This window comes from Citrus clementina, unplaced genomic scaffold (assembly GCF_000493195.1).
Source record: "Citrus clementina cultivar Clemenules unplaced genomic scaffold, Citrus_clementina_v1.0 scaffold_5, whole genome shotgun sequence".
Classification (NCBI taxonomy): Eukaryota; Viridiplantae; Streptophyta; class Magnoliopsida; order Sapindales; family Rutaceae; genus Citrus; species Citrus x clementina.
In genome coordinates, this window is record NW_006262201.1 from 24077579 (window position 1) to 24095267 (window position 17689).

A 17689-nucleotide genomic window follows, 5' to 3' on the forward strand; every position below is an offset into this window, starting at 1 on the left:
CGGGGATCCGAACCATGACCAATTTAGCTCACAAATCAGAAAATCTATTTTGACAAGTGGAGGAGCCATATCAAACCAGTGCCAAGTTTTCTTATTATCGATAGCTGGTTTCAATTTTTTTAAAAAAAGAAGAAGAAGAAAAATCGCATTTCACCATAACTCACATTGTTTTATTTAAATATACCTCAATCCTTCGAATATACTAACAATATATTCCCCTGTAACTTATTTTAGATGATTTTTCCCAAATGCAGTAAAACAAAAAAGATAAAAATATCCGTTAAAATTTAAATCGAGATTTTTCGACTTCATTCTTAATATTTATTATAGAGCCAAATAAAATTTAAGTAGGTTGAGAAAGTCAACTTTGAGTAGCAATTTGAGTCAATTTATACGGTGCAAGTAGGTCGAGATAAGTCAAAGTAGTTAATCGAGTCAATTTATAAGTTATAAAAAAAAAACGTGTAAGTTATTTAATTTTGATTAAGGACATTTTTGTAGTTTTACAAAGCCTTTTCCTTCTTTTTTTTTTTTTTTTTGTGGGGATTGCACGAAGCTTTGTTAAATCTATGTAAATTAAACACAACAAGTCGAATGACTCAGTGAGTCCCCCATGCCTACATTTGGATTTGGTATTTTGATGTTATCGGCACATCTAGTGCGCAATTACCCCGAGAGGGAAAAAGACCTAATTCCTTACTGAAGCATTCTATCAAACATCTCGTGTTCATTGTGCTGCTTTTAGCCGCTACTAACAATGGATAGGCTCCCATAAGATGTAAACACGAACACACTAACAATAAGACACGTTAAAATATCTCTTTTTTTTCAATATAAATTTTTTTGTGTAAATACGTAATAGTTTTTTGTCGGTGGCAGTAAATAATAATAGCAAAAACTAAATTGAAGGAACAAAAGCATTATTGATCCTTACCATACCACAATAATATCTCAAATGCTTTAATCATTTCAATTGTATTCGAGTAAAGCTTAAATTATGATTAAACTACCTTTTAAATATAGTGACTAAAGCACTAGGCCTAAATACTTTTAAGTATTAATAAGTACTTGACCAGAAGGTTTATCCTAAATTAAAAGTTGAGGGCATAAGTTTGAGTTTCCATAACAACTCAAATATTTTTTCATTTACATATGCAGGTTGGGATAAATATCTCCAAATATTAAAAGTAGTAAATTCTAAGTCTATCTAGGTAGATCTCTATATCGTAGTATAATGTATTATTTTTTAGTTAAATGTAGATGGTAACAAATTGAAAAAATAAAATATTTTTAAGTGGACATAAACCAATTTAGTGGGACTTCTATTTATGGACAAAGACTGATATGGATTGATCAGTCTAATAGTATTATATTATGTGGCAGGACAGTGAATGCGAAAGTGGGACTATAATTAGATTCCACAATAAAACCAACTAAATTTAATATTAAAAATATTAGTGCATTTCATAGTAAAATCTACTACTCTGTCACCCACTTTTCTACCATATGGCATAATACCATTGGACTGTTTCACCACCTCAGCATGTTAAGGTAGTGGAACAATACAAAATAATTTATGTCTTTATTTTGAATTTTAATTGAAAAATATTTTTAAGGAAAGTTATAATAGTTTAAAACTATGAGAATATAAATTATATAATAAGAAAAAATTTAAGATAAATACCAGGATTTGTATGTAATTTAAATTTTTTTTTGGGGTAAAATTTTAGTATGGAGATATTTCCACCCACTATTTTTGTAAATCCACCCCACTTTAGGAAAATAATTACAATGAGTTCATAATATTCTTAAGAAATACAAATTAATAAAAGTTTTGTACATTTAAATCCTTTTATTAGTTTTTTTCTTAGGTTCTTTGACCATCTTTGATCATAAATTTTAATATAAGTTATTTTACTATTTTATTATTACGATGTAAAAAGACAAAATTACCCTCATAAAACATGAGTTATTATATATAATAATTTAGGTATTTAATTTTGCGACTTATAATCTAATATTTTTAAATGATCTAATTATTATTTCACTACTCTTACGTGTAAATGACATAAATTTGACAGTCTAATAATTTTCATGAACATTGTGCCATGAAGACACTATGTTAGTTTAATTAAAAAATAATAATAATCATACTAATAAGTAATAAAGTAGTATTTGAAACAATGAGTTTGGTACAAATTAGAAAATATTGAAGTTAAAGTAAATTCTTGATAATTTTACAAAGCAATCTTTGTAATCAAATATATTAAAAAATCTAAGTCATAAAAAAGTCAATTAAGATAAATTTAATTAATTAATTCTCCAAAACTCTTCTTGATTTGAAATTTTTAAAAATAACGTGCAACTTTTATAATTATTTTTTTAAAATGTGGTGGATTCACAAAAAATGTGGGTTGGAGATATTATTCTAAATTTTTTTAGGGGAAGATGGTTAATTTTCATTTGTGTATTTGTATTTAATCAATTAAACTGAAGATATTTTAAAAAAATAAATTTTAAAAGGGTGTTAATGTATAGCTCCACTTCTTATGAAACTTAGGATGATCAACTTTTCCGGCCGACATCCAAATCCAATTAAAAATAAAAATTAGTATCGGTTTGATATGGTTTCCCCACTTATCAAAATAGATTTTCTTATTGCGAACATATGGTTTCAATTTTTTTTCAAAAAAGGGAGAAAAAAGCGGAAAAACCGCATTTCACCGGAGCTCACACTGGTTTTATTTAAATATACCTTATTCCTTTGAATATACTGTTGATGCCGAAAAACGACCTCAACAGCTGAATTTGTTTTTTTTTTTTGGAATTACAGCGCGAATCCAAGCTCAAACGCAAGTCTGATCGCAACTTTCTATACCTGCCAACCAGAAAACACGGTTAGGATACGCCGGTGGGGTTCCGGCATAGACCCTCCGATGCTTAAGTCAGAAATTATGTATAAATGGAGAAAAATGAGAATAAAGAATTATGAATGAGTTAAAGTCAAGTAATTTTCCGGTAGTGGGGCTGAAAATCTTGTAGAAGCTTTGGTTGATTTTTCTAACCTCCTGGCCTGATGCGCTCTTCAGTTTAAATAGGCTCTTGGTTGTGGACGGTTACCTCCTTAACTTCAATGGATTAATTGCCCTGAAAAATGGTGAAAATGACATTGCCCTGTGGAACCCATCAACCAAGAAACATGTAGTATTACTTAAGTTTTGGAGTGATTTTGAAGATTATGCTGATCTTGTTGATGGGTTTGGTTATGATGCTGTTAGTGTTGGGAAAATATGCTCTTTAAAAGCATATGTGTTTATTTAATTGTAATAAACTATTTTTCTGATTAATAAAATAAATAAGGTATTTTATTCAAATATCTTAATTGCATTAATACTTGTATTAAAGTCCATTTAATCATATTATATGTATTTATGTGATCACCATGTGGATTCACAGAAGACATAAATACAAGTTATCTTATGATTAAATAAATTCAGTTCGCAGTTGATAAATAAAGTTGGGTACTTTATTTAGGTATAGACTGTAATAAATTCATTGAATGATTTGTCTTAATCATGTATGAATTTATTGATGTAGTACGACTACGTTGAACAGGATCACATATGAGATTTAATTAACTTTGTAATAACTGTCAGACTTATTAAATCTCATAGGCGTTGATTTTACTGTAATCTTAATCTTGAGTTAATTATGATTTCATGATTGTAATTGTTATTCCATTTGAGTTACCAATGGGCACGACACATCCTTGTGGTCAAGATTACCCGGTATCTTGGTGGGAGCAATTATGAGTATTGGAGTTATGGATTAACAATATAGAATTTGTACAACACATCTCTTGATGGGTTTTCGGCACTTGATCATAGAATTCTCTGGCCAGAGTGTGTCAACATATTTAGTATGTTGAAAATGATCATTAGAGAAAACCAGTAAGGATCAAGGAATAAGATGTTATTAAATTGATTGGACAGTTGAGATATCAATTTAATTAACGATGTGGTACAAAGGATTGTGCAGTAAAGAAATCAATGTGGCTTGGGACGAATTATTATTCGAGCATACAATTATGGAAGTCAGTTCCAATCTTTTAGTAGAGTAGATTTGGAATTAAATAATTGGGCTAGTTTAATTACAAGCCTAATTATTGTAGCCACTATTGTATGTTCCCAAATGATCCCCGGGTTAGCTCATTTAATTGACTGCACCACTACTGGACTAATAAGCAAGATAACTAGCTATTTGGGTCAAAAGCCTAAATATATCATTTAGTGGGAGGCTCCATTTAATAAGCTTATGTGTAAGGGGCCTTATGTTATTTTACAAGGTGGGTCCCCTATTGAAAAAGAAAACAACGTGAGTTTTATTTTGGGCATTCTTGGAGCCTAGGGTTTTCACTAAAGGAAGATATATAAGGCTTATTTTCTCAAAAGGAAAAGGGAGAAGCCACTTTATACAAATCGGAGAATAAGATTTTTCTCTCTATTGTTGAGAGAAAAATTTTCTCGTGCTAGTTGCTTTGGTAGTGATAAAGACGCCTACAGATCAAGTGCAGATCGAACCTGAGTCATAACCTGGAAGATCATTGGTGACAGTTCGTGATCTAACAAGCGTGGTGGTGACGGATCGTGATCTAACAGGAGTGGTGGTGGCGGATCGTGATCTAGGAGCCTAAATCACTTCAGCGGAAAAAGCCAACTCGGATTTTCAAGGTACGATTTCTGGATTACGTATTCCTATATATTATATGAGAGCGATCTTCAAAAGGTTTTATAAAAATTTAAAAACCGGATTTTTCCCCAACAATTGGTATCAGAGACATCTCATATTAATATATAAGAATTTCGTATGAAATCATTCTTGAAATTTATGTATTAGAGTGGCACAATTTATTCAGATATATATTATTTGTTTAATATATGAATAAAGCATGTTATGGTTTGTCTTAATTCATGGTTAGATTTTTCGATGTATTTTTTCTTTGGATCTGTAACAAGAGGGGTGGTTTTTTATCATCATAATTCCCTCTTGATTTATTTTACTGTAATTGAAATTTTGTAAGCCAAAATTTGCGTTGAAAATTTGTAAATCACCGAAGCATCATCACTGGAAAACGAGCGCAAACAATCGAGGCCGGAAATTTCAGCAACGAGGGGCCAGCAGCACACGCTGCTGCGCGAGCAGCGCGCGGCCAGCAGCACATGCTGCCAGCAGCGCGCGCTGCAACGCAAGCGTGCACGCAGCAGCAGCGCGCAGCAGCCAGCGCGCGCGGGAAGCGTGGCTTGTGCGCGCAGCACGCGATGGCACAGGCTGCTCACGCAGCAAACAGCGCGCGCGGCCAGCGTGGCCAGCAGCGCGCGCGAGTTTGATGCGTTTCCGGCGACGCGGTGGCAGGTGGTTCGATGTCGGAGATGCGTCGGAGGTCGGCTGGCATCTGGACAGTGGTGGAGGTTTTTGGAGATGGCGGCTGGGGAAGAGAGAAAGAAAAATATGGATTTAGGGTTTCATGGTTTTTATCATTGAGGTCCCTATGGCTCCATAAATTTTTCTTTTGGGTAGACACGTTTAAAGTTTTTGCATTTAAGTCCAAAAACAGTTTTGGGCTTTGTGAATCCTAGCTTTAGGCCCAATTTCAATTGGGTTTAATGGATTATAATGCATAGACAAAATTGAACACATTAAATCTATTTTTGGTCTAAAAGTTTTATTTTAATAAAATTATTTATTTATTTATTTATTTCCTTTTAAAATTAAAAATTGGACCAATTATAAATTTAAAAGCCCAATTTCCCCTAGTCCATTAACAAAAACAAGATTATGAAAGATGGACATTGACAAGAAGCCCAATGAAGATTAGGCTTAGGGTTAATTTATTTTTCATTATTAGGAAAGCCATGAATTAAGATTATTTAATTGTTTTTCTATATGTTTTGTTATGGATGATAACATGCCATGATAACATGTCATATAGAATAGGTAGTGCCACTCTATGCATAATGATACATGTCATTCATTAATTATGAATTTCATTATATTGTTTGAAATTTGCACATGCTTAATAATATTTGATATCATCTAGATAATATTATAGGAAGCATGCAATTAACAATATGTATGTTTTAAAAAGGAAAAACCAATTTTAAAATATTGAGTGGGAGAGGGAAAATTCAAGATAATTTTCCCACGGGCTCCATTGTTAGTTCAATAATAAAATTATATATATACCTCGACTTCATGATACGGTGATGCTCCCTTCGGAGGGTATATATATTAGATATTTTATTTGATGAACTTCTTCAAAGATAAAATTGAAATATTTTTTCAATCGATTGTTCACCCCAATGGTGACTATTGATATGAAAAATACGTAGATTGAAACAATGGTTATACACTCAACTAAAGTTTGTTATTAACCTTCCCAACGAAGCTCTGTTAACAAATTTAGGTCCAAAGAGATAACGATAATTATTTATCATGTCTCTACATGAAAGTAAATAATCCAATGGATAATTGGGTCTAGTAAGTGAAGATATGACTTCCCCAACGGATAGCTTGTCAAAGCGGTACTAGATTATCGTTACAATAAATTAAAATGCATTTATGGTTTTTTGCATTTTTGTCATTTATTGTGAATATTATTTCAAAGTATTTATGCATGTGTATTTTGTTTTTTCAGAAAATGTCTTCCATCAACCCATTATTATTTATCCTTGTTAAAAATGAATTCACTGGCGAAAATTATTTAGATTGGAAACGCAATCTATTTAATATTCTCACTGCTAAGGGAAGCAAATATGTGTTGATCCAGCCTTGCCCTCCTGAACCATCGTTATACGATTATAGAAATCAGAGGGAGCCTTATGAGAAATGGTGCGAAGCTAACAAAATGGCTAAGCGCTATATATTGGCTTCGATTTCTGTGGAACTGCATAAGAAACATCGGAGCATGGAAACATCCACTGAAATAATGGCTAGTCTTCATCAGATGTTTGGGCAAAATACCCATTTTGCCAGAGAAGCAGCATTAAAACGTATTATGGATACTCAGATGGAAGAGGGCACAAAAGTTCGTGATCATGTCCTCAAAATGATGGACTATTTGAATGAGGTAGAGATTCATGGTGTTCAAATCAATGATAAATCAAAGATTAACATGGTGATTGAATCTTTACCTGATACATTCAAAGAGTTTAAGGTCAGCTATATCTTAAACAATAAAGATATGACCTTAATTGAATTAATGCACGAACTACATGCTATAGAAGAATTTTATCATAGCAGAAAACTTCCTGAAAAAGGATTCTCTTCAAGGCTTAAGTCAAAAGACAAGAATGAGCAAGCAAGAGTTGGGATCGACAAACTGTCCACTAAAAGAAGTGGCAAGCCAAAAGGCAAGTGTTACAAATGTGGACAGAAGGGTCACTGGAAGAAAGATTGTCCTAAGATTATTAAAATCAGGTATAGGAAATCTTTAAGCTTCCTAATTAGTTCAGATTTCTATTGAATCATACAATAATGAATTCTGAGATAACTAATCTTATTTGTAATTCATTTATTTGGTTTTCAGGAAACCAAGAGATTAAGTGAAGAAAGCTTCAAACAGCAGTTGAGGAAATGCTAGTTTATATCAATTGAAAGACTAGATCAATTTTACAAGACTTTAGTTTTGATATTTGTCTTTATTTTTCCAAATATTAGAGGAATTTAATTTCGGTGGCTTGTTTTAATAAACAGGAGTACACTGTTATTTTTGGATCCTCTGTTTATTACTTATTTTGGTTATTTATAAAGACAATTTATATCATAAAAGTACATTGATCTATTCAAAGTAAGATATAATGATAAAAAAGTATATGCATTTATCTAAGAAAAGAAATGTTTCTTTTAACCAAAAACCACCTCTGATATTTATGCTTAAGTCATATAAACTATAATAAGATTTTAAGAAAATGATTAATGATAGACTTGTTGGCCTATTAAGATTGATCATTGTAACTCTATAAATCTTATTTAGAAAAGTAATATGACAAGGATGCTTTTTATGAGCTAAAAGCATAACATTGTATTTGATGATTTAGCGCATACAAATGTATACGGACTAATCAGTTTACATGTTATAAGAGGTTATGAGTATTCTATCAATCTAGTTGATGAATATTCATTTTATTTATGTTTGTCTAAATGCGTCATTATTCCATTGCTTTTGAAATTCAAAAGAGTACGTGAATAAGACAGAAGCAATTAGACAGGAACATAAAAGAATTTCGATATGATCGAAACAAAGAATATCTCTATGGAGAATTCAAGCACTATTTGGTTGTCAATGAACACTATGATACAATAGTGTAATTAAATGGAGAAACAAGATTCTTTTGGATAAGACAATATATATACTAAGTGGTTTATCATTTACCTTTTTGATTCCAGATACTAGTATTTGAAACTACAAAGTTTATTAAACTTAGTTTCATCTATCTCGGTGTCCACTGCTCCAAGAAATTATGAAAAAGTCACAAACATGGTTTGAGACACATTCGTATTTGGAGTTTACTAGTATTTCTACTAGAATCAGAGATAGAGAAGATGGATTCGTGTTCAGAAGCTTGCATGTTTTAGGTATCTTAAAGGAATAAGGGAAAGTCTGGATTATAGTCCTCAAGATAGGAATGTATTTATAGAAATATTCTTTACTTTCTTTGAGGAAGACTATATAATGACTTATAACCTAAGAGTAAGGTAAAACTAGAGAAATAAAAGAGATCAGGTTGATGCTCAGCTTTCAACACCTGTTATAGAACAAGAAGAACAGCAACAACCAGCTGATCAGTACAGGATTATCCTTGAACAACCATCACTTTTAGAACCTCGTCGTAGTGGGAGGGTAACTAGGTTACCTGCGAGATACATGCTTTTGGGAGAAACCTATACGGCTATCTCAGATGAACATGTACAAAATCCCACTAGTTACAACGAAGCTCTAATAGATAGAGATGTTGAATTGTAGAAAAAGGCCATGAATCAAGAAATGGAATCTATGTATTCCAATAAAGTCTGGGAACTAGTAGAGGCACCAAATGGGGTAAAACTTATAGGATGCAAGTGGATCTACAAGAGAAAAAGAGGAGTAGACGGAAGGGTGGAAATATTTAAAGCAAGATTAGTAGCCAAAGGGTTTACTCAGAAAGAGGGAATCGATTATGAGGAAACTTTTTCTCCGGTTGCTATGCTTAAATCCATCAGGATTCTGCTCTCCATTGCTGCAGTGCTAGATTATGAAATTTGGCAAACGGATGTCAAGACTGCCTTTCTCAACGAGCATCTTGAAGAAAACATCTACATGCAGCAACCAGATGGATTTATACAAAAAGGCCAAGAACACATGGTATGTAAGTTGCAGAGATCCATTTATGGATTGAAGCAAGCATCCCGGTCATGGAACATCAGATTTGATCAAGCGATAAAATCGTTTGGATTCATTCAGAACATTGATGAACCATGTTTGTACAAGAAAATTCAAGAACAATTTGTAGCCTTCCTAATTCTTTATGTAGACGATATTCTCCTAATTGGAAACAATATAGGAGTATTGACTACAATAAAGAGTTGGTTAGCAAAACAATTTGATATGAAAGACCTAGGAGAGGCAAGTTATATTCTTGGTATCAAGTTACTTCGAGACCGGAAGAATAAAACTTTAGCCTTGTCTCAAGCGGTCTATATCGATAAGATATTGGCTAGATTTAGCATGGAAAATTCCAAGACTGGTTTATTACCATTCAGACATGGAATTACATTCTCTAAGGATCAATCACCTAAAACATCTGAAGAGATAGAGAGAATGAGACGAGTTCCCTATGCAGACGCTGTGGGAAGTCTCGTGTATGCCATGCTTTGCACTAGGCCAGACATCTGTTTTGCGGTAGGGATGGTTAGCAGATATCAATTTAATCCTGGACCTCAATACTGGACTGCAGTCAAGCATATTATAAAGTATTTGAAAAGAACTAAAAATTATATGCTTGTGTATTCTGGTGATGAACTCATTCCAGTGGGTTATACTGATTCTGACTTTATGTCAGATAAGGATTCCAGAAAATCAACTTCCGGCTATGTGTTTACATTGGGAAGTGGAGCTATTAGTTGGATGAGTGTGAAACAATCTTGTATCACAGACTCAACAACTAAAGCTGAATATGTGGCTACATCTGAAGCTGCAAAAGAAGTTATATGGCTCCGCAAGTTCCTACGAAATCTTGAGGTGGTACCTGTTGTAACTGCACCCCTTAAACTATTTATGTGATAATGGTGGTGTGGTAGCTCAATCTAAGGAACCAAGGAACCACAAGAAACAAAACATATTGAAAGGAAGTATCATCTTATAAGGGAATAGTGTAGAAATGTTATATGACAGTACCCCAAATGGCATTAGATGCTAAATGGCAGATCTTATTACAATGGCCATTAGTGGGAAACCTTTATAACCTGCACTTAGAGCCCTAGAGCATGTGCAATATGCCAGATATGCTTTGAGAGCTAGTGGGAGATTGTTGGGAAAATATGCTCTTTAAAAGCATATGTGTTTATTTAATTGTAATAAACTATTTTTCTGATTAATAAAATAAATGAGGTATTTTATTCAAATATCTTAATTGCATTAATACTTGTATTAAAGTCCATTTAATCATATTATATGTATTTATGTGATCACCATGTGGATTCACAGAAGACATAAATACAAGTTATCTTATGATTAAATAAATTCAGTTCGCAGTTGATAAATAAAGTTGGGTACTTTATTTAGGTATAGACTGTAATAAATTCATTGAATGATTTGTCTTAATCATGTATGAATTTATTGATGTAGTACGACTACGTTGAACAGGATCACATATGAGATTTAATTAACTTTGTAATAACTGTTAGACTTATTAAATCTCATAGGCGTTGATTTTACTGTAATCTTAATCTTGAGTTAATTATGATTTCATGATTGTAATTGTTATTCCATTTGAGTTACCAATGGGCACGACACATCCTTGTGGTCAAGATTACCCGGTATCTTGGTGGGAGCAATTATGAGTATTGGAGTTATGGATTAACAATATAGAATTTGTACAACACATCTCTTGATGGGTTTTCGGCACTTGATCATAGAATTCTCTGGCCAAAGTGTGTCAACATATTTAGTATGTTGAAAATGATCATTAGAGAAAACCAGTAAGGATCAAGGAATAAGATGTTATTAAATTGATTAGACAGTTGAGATATCAATTTAATTAACGATGTGGTACAAAGGATTGTGCAGTAAAGAAATCAATGTGGCTTGGGACGAATTATTATTCGAGCATACAATTATGGAAGTCAGTTCCAATCTTTTAGTGGAGTAGATTTGGAATTAAATAATTGGGCTAGTTTAATTACAGGCCTAATTATTGTAGCCACTATTGTATGTTCCCAAATGATCCCCGGGTTAGCTCATTTAATTGACTGCACCACTACTGGACTAATAAGCAAGATAACTAGCTATTTGGGTCAAAAGCCTAAATATATCATTTAGTGGGAGGCTCCATTTAATAAGCTTATGTGTAATAAGCCTAAATTTTCTCGTGCTAGTTGCTTTGGTAGTGATAAAGGCGCCCACACGTCAAGTGCAGATCGAACCTGAGTCATAACCTGGAAGATCATTGGTGACAGTTCGTGATCTAACAAGCGTGGTGGTGACGGATTGTGATCTAACAGGAGTGGTGGTGGCGGATCGTGATCTAGGAGCCTAAATCACTTCAGCGGAAAAAGCCAACTCGGATTTTCAAGGTACGATTTCTGGATTACGTATTCCTATATATTATATGAGAGCGATCTTCAAAAGGTTTTATAAAAATTTAAAAACCGGATTTTTCCCTAACAGTTAGTGATGACTATAAAGTTGTTAGACTTATACAATTCGGGAGAGGAAAGGTGGAGTATACTGAAAATTGCTGTCTATAGTTTGAAATCTAATTCTTCCAGACGGATTAGAGTTGACTTCCCGTATTATTTTTCTCACCCTCGGGATGGTACATTTGCGCGCGGTCATGTACATTGGTTGGTATTGAACGAACCCGAAGGATATAACGGAGATCTGATCGTTGCATTTGATCTAAAGAGTGAGGAATTTTTTGAAGTGCCATTGCCTCATCTAGAGAATAGAGATTCTGGGAATCTTATGTATATGGGAAATTTTAGTGGATGTCTATATTTCAGTTGCTTTTGTGATTATCCAGAACCTGTTGATATATGGATAATGAAGGAGTCTTGGACTAAAGTTTTTTCTTTTGCCGGAGGTGTTTTTGGAATTTTTACTTACGCGAAAGCATTAGCTTATTCTAAGAGCGGGGATAAAGTGTTAGTGGATAAGTTTTTATATGATGAAGATGAAGATGAGGGCATAAATAAATGGGAACTTGATTGGTATGACCTACAAAATCAAAGAGCTGCTGGTCAAGTGACAGTTCATGGTGTGCCACAAGGTTGTCGTTATACAATGATTTATGTAGATAGTCTTGTTTCACTGGCTGCTTATCCAGAAAGAGATGTCTAGAGGCAGACCAACAGGCAAAGAAGGAAGAACAAGTTAGAAGAGGTAAAGTGACAATATTTTTGCTCAAGCAAATACTTAACTTGATCACATGAATACTAAGTCTCTTTAGTTCTCGTGATTATTGATTTTACTCTGCCTCACAACATAGTGTGGGCTTAGGTTGTTTAGCTCCTATTTTTCTCACTATTGAAGCAGGGTAGATGAATTGCTTTCTCATATGGTATATAGTCCTTCTGAATCATAGAGGGATGAGCATTGTCTTGAGTAGATTGATTATGATTTGTCCCCATGCATTCTTTCCTGCACTAACATATAGCCTGACGGTTAATTTTGCTTCAAAGGGTTTTAAATTGGCTTTAGGCATGTTGAAGAAGAATTGGTATAGGGTCAAGAAACTGAGCCAAGTAAATTTTTGAATTCCTCAATATTGTTCAATATAATGCAAATACATAAAAGGACATCTTGGGGGGTTTAAATTATATGATTTTTCACTTTTTCAGGTTTAGGGTGGCTATTGGATTGGGAAGCTTAGTCATTAGAAGGTCTGGTGATTATGGTGGACATTGAAAGGTTTGATGAATACTTTTTGCAGCACACATCCAAATTATACGTTTTGAAGGCCAGATTTTGTCATATTATCTCTTTAATCATAGATAGTTTAAGAAGCTTTTACTTGTGAATTCGGTTGTGAAAGTACTTTCAATAGATGCTTGACTCTTATAATTGTCTAAAGACATGTTTTGCTTTCAAACCCCCGCCACAAACACCCCCACCCCGCCCCCCACAATTCCGTTCTACTTGGTTCTTTATTTCTTTCTCTTCACAGTGGACTAATTCAATGATATGAAACTAATAAGGTTGCAGTATTAGAACAGCTGTATTGAGTCGAACAAACTAACTGCAATTTCTAATAACTTATTGCAATTAGCCTTAGCTAATAAGTCCATAGAAACATGTTGGGGACTTACACCTGCACTACTATTTGAAACTTTTATTTCAAGATTGATGGAAGTTGGATTTGGGAAAACAAATTTAGTTGGTATTGATCTTCTTTGATTTTGCCAATAATTTCTTCTTACCCAAGGTTTTTATTTTTTATTTTGGATACATACGAATGGTGAAAATGTATTTCTTCTAATGTTAATCAAAATTGAAATTGGAACCCGATTCTAGTCGAATCTTATTTATCCTCGAATACGTTAGTTGCCCCCCTTTTTTTTTTTTTTTGGTCTTTTGTTTCGATCACCTTGCAACTTTAGAAATGATAATGAATATAAAACAATGTCATGATTATAAAACAGTCTAGTTCATGATTATAAAACAGTCTAGTTCATGAAAAATAAAACTAAAAATGTAAAACAAGTTTTTCACAAATGTTAATTAAACAAATAGAAAAGATAATGATTATATAAATGGGTAAGTTGGGGGTCAAGTTGGGTAGATTAACCTAAAATCAATTTAGACCTTATTTGGTATTGAGGTGTTATAGTTTTTAAGCTAAAATTGTTGTAGAAAAAAAGTTAAATATAAATAAAATTTTAAATAATAATTTTAACAAAATTAGTAAAGATATAATAAATTTTTCATCATACAAGTGTAAAATCAAATCAACTTCATTTTCAAACTGCAGCAGTTGATATTTACCAAATACTTTAGTGTCGTACCTCAACCTCAATTTCAAATAGAATCTAAATCAAGTTTTTTTTTCCAGCCCCCCACACCACCCTCTCCCAATTTATATAGCTATTAAAACATTTAATTTTTTAAAGTTTAAGAAAGTTACGAAAGCATATGGTTTATTAGTGTAACGGCCAAGAAAGTTATCGATCCATATGATTTAAGAGTGTAATAGCATTATACATTTAATCCATATGGCTTAATAGTTTTTTTAGAATTTAATAAAGTTCAGAATCCTGCACTCGATGAATACTATAACAATCAAATATATCTTTTTAAAAAATTAAAACAAAAATCAGATGAGCACCGAATTTAAATTCAATTATAAATGATCTGCATATATTACATATTACAGGTTGATGAAATGAACAAAACAATTTTCTGTAAAATGAATAACAAAATAAAAATCAGAAATAATTAATTATTTCTGTCAACAAAACCCTCTCTTCATCGGTGTAATAGATTAAATGTCATCGTTATTGTTTCATCAAAGTCCAGGTTTGTAGGCAACTCCAGCATCCGATATCCACCGATCCCCTTGAAGAAATGCCCTCACTGTAAATTTACCAGCTTCTTTATAGCTAATCCCTCTTAATCCCTTCCACTTAACTCTCTTTTTCATCGACGATCCTGCCCCATAGTTCTCAAACTCAGAGTAAAAAATGGTGTTTGGTGCTGAGTTTCCAACCCAAGGTAGCCACCCACTTGGGTGAATGAAGCTCCCCATCATCGATTGCATGATAATGGTCGTCGAGTAATTTTTCCAAGGCCTCCCGAGATAAGTCTCGACGCCACTCAAGTCTCCGAATGGCAAAATGGTGCAGTTCTGTATTGCAATGCCTGTGTTTTCATTAGGGTCTTTTTTACCTTGAGCTGTGATGGTGTTTTTCTGGCCAGGCATTGGTCTCCTGGGCAGTATTTTGCAGTTCTGGAGGACGGCGGCAGAGTTTCCGAATATGAAATCCACTGTGCCGTAGATATTACATTCGCTGTAGAATTGGCGATTCGAGTGTGCGTAGAGCGTGTCCTGATACGCATCGAACTGGCAACGGTGGAACACTGAGTGATCCGCGGTTGACATTAGGGCTACTGCTTGGTGCTTGCTTGGTCCCGCTGTGTTGCGGAATCCCATGTCCCGAGCAACAAAGCCTTGGCCGAATACAGCTGTGAGCAAGTAAAAGAATGGTCGGATGGTGACGAGGCCAGAGAACTTATTTTCATTTTAAAATCATATAGATGAACTAAGAGTCCATGACATCGTCTCTGTACGGTTTTTGAGTTTTACCACTTACTTTCTTATCGTTAAAAACCTTTACAAAAATTTTATATACCAATTATATCTCTAAAAATCTTAAATATCATGTTTCATTCATTGTGTCAAAACTATAATAGAAAAAAAAACATACGGTCTGAAAGATAAATATAACATTTTAATGAACAAATAAACAAGGATAAATACAATGAGAACTTACCAAATGTTGCAGTTGAGAATGTGGGAGTCCCGTCGATGAAGTTCCGGTGGCCGGAAACTATTGTTTCATTCATACCATCACCAATCATCACGACATTCCACTTTGGCTTCTCAATCCTAACATTTTCTACATAAACTCCTTTCTTAACGTAGATGATGAACTTCTTTTTGCTTTTATCTGGCACAGCTCTTAGGGCATCATTGATAGTCTTGTACTTAGCAAACCGATCTTTCCCCACAACGGCATTTGCATTCTTCTTCCAATTCTCCGCCGGACTCTGCAGCAGCTTCCGGTCCTCAGGCCGCAGCCACTCATGCGGCGGTTCACCCAGTAACCGCCTCAGCTTCAGAGAGCTCTCCACTTTTGAAATCCCGGTCAAAATGGCAAGCGCATTGCTTGTCATTTCAGTAGAGTTCCTTAAATACTCCAAAACCCTAGCTCGGAACCCTGGTTTTGCTTCTTCCAAGCCATCAATGCATGTCTCTTGATACGTTCCCGCTGAACTCAGCATCGTCTTTAGATCATTCACAGCATCCGACACAGACTTTCCCGACGACAACGAGCTGTCGAGGCTGTCCCATGCCATGGACAAAAGCTCACGACAGTTTCCCAAAGCATCAAGAAACATTATATTATTATTATTATTATTATCATCAGACGTTCCATTATGGTCCGAGAAAAATTTATCAGATGCTTTCGAAAGCTCGTTGGAGGCCACTTTGATGGCCAGCTTAAACAACTCTTCAGGCTGAATTTGGCTTGAATTACTAGCCCCCTTACTGAGACTATCATAACAAGTGTCCTTGTACATCGTGACATCGCAAACAGCTTTAATGGCAGTAGAAATGACACGTCCACGGCCATTATTTTCGGCCTCAACTCGATCAGAATCAGTGTTGCGAGTGATTCCCACAACGGCGGCGACAATGACGGCAACAAGAACGATGGAAGAGAGGGAAACGATGGCGATCCTTCGTCTAGTTCTCCGGCGAGCTTCGAGCCTCGCATGCAGATCAGCCTCGTCGACCTTGCCGTATGATCTGAAGGAAGACATGTTTGGCATTTAATTAGCTTACTTATTTTGCAATTCTTATTCTTGATTTGTTGTGAGTTTGTTTTATTTATATATAGAAAGCAAGATTACTATACCGTGGTGTTACGTGCGAGTCACTAAGTTTTCGAAATAGCAAGCAATTAGAGAGTTTTCAAAGCTTAACAAACTCATGAAGTGCTCCTCATGTTTGTACAGTAGAAACTTTTAAGAATGTGTATAAAATGAAATGATTGACAATAAATATATTATTGGTGGTTCATTTCATTTGAGAATAATTATTCTATATCTCATTTGACTCACTAAAATGTTATTATAAATCAAAAAAAGAAGTATAAATTGTATACAATTGTGTCTAAGTAATCCACTATTTGGCTTTCTTAATAATTGCGTACCATATAGATGTGTTAGAATAAGAATGGGTTGGATTCAATATATGTGTTAACATATTTAGAGTAATTTCTCCTAAGTAGTTTTCAAGCAATTTTATTTAGGTGGCCATCTAAATTTGTCCTTTAGAGAAAATACAATTAAAAATCAATTTAAACTATGCACACCCCCTAGTTTTAATAAGAAATTAATTAAATATATCCCGATATCTCTTTTGCATATACATTTTTTTTAAATGAATGATGGATTATGAACTAATTTTTATTTGATGAATAGGAGTCTTTTGGATCTAACAATTATTATTGTATAACTATTTATTCATCTATTGTTTGAAAATACTCTAGGCCTTGCAAGGTGTTTTTAAATAACTTTATTTAATTAGTCATTCGAGTTCAAAACCAGGAGAGGTAGGGAGTAAAACATTCTATGTAGAGCTTTACCAATTCCTCTACCTTTTAAAAAAAAAAAAAAAACTCTATTGTTTGAAAACATGCATCCTTTATG

General features: G+C 33.8%; 1 protein-coding gene and 1 pseudogene across 1 annotated transcript; one reads left to right on the forward strand and one right to left on the reverse strand.

The window, feature by feature from the left end:
• Positions 1-12595, forward strand: part of LOC112098055 — a 13874-nt pseudogene extending 1279 nt beyond the window's left edge.
• A 2164-nt stretch (positions 12596-14759) lies between these two features.
• LOC18040525 (putative pectinesterase/pectinesterase inhibitor 24) lies at positions 14760-16798 on the reverse strand. The gene is made up of 2 exons (XM_006432472.1): positions 15745-16798; positions 14760-15436 (listed from the first exon to the last, which is right to left on the reverse strand). Exons 1-2 carry the CDS (start codon positions 16796-16798, stop codon positions 14760-14762), a joined length of 1731 nt encoding a protein of 576 aa, XP_006432535.1.
• Between the last annotated feature and the right edge of the window lie 891 nt (positions 16799-17689).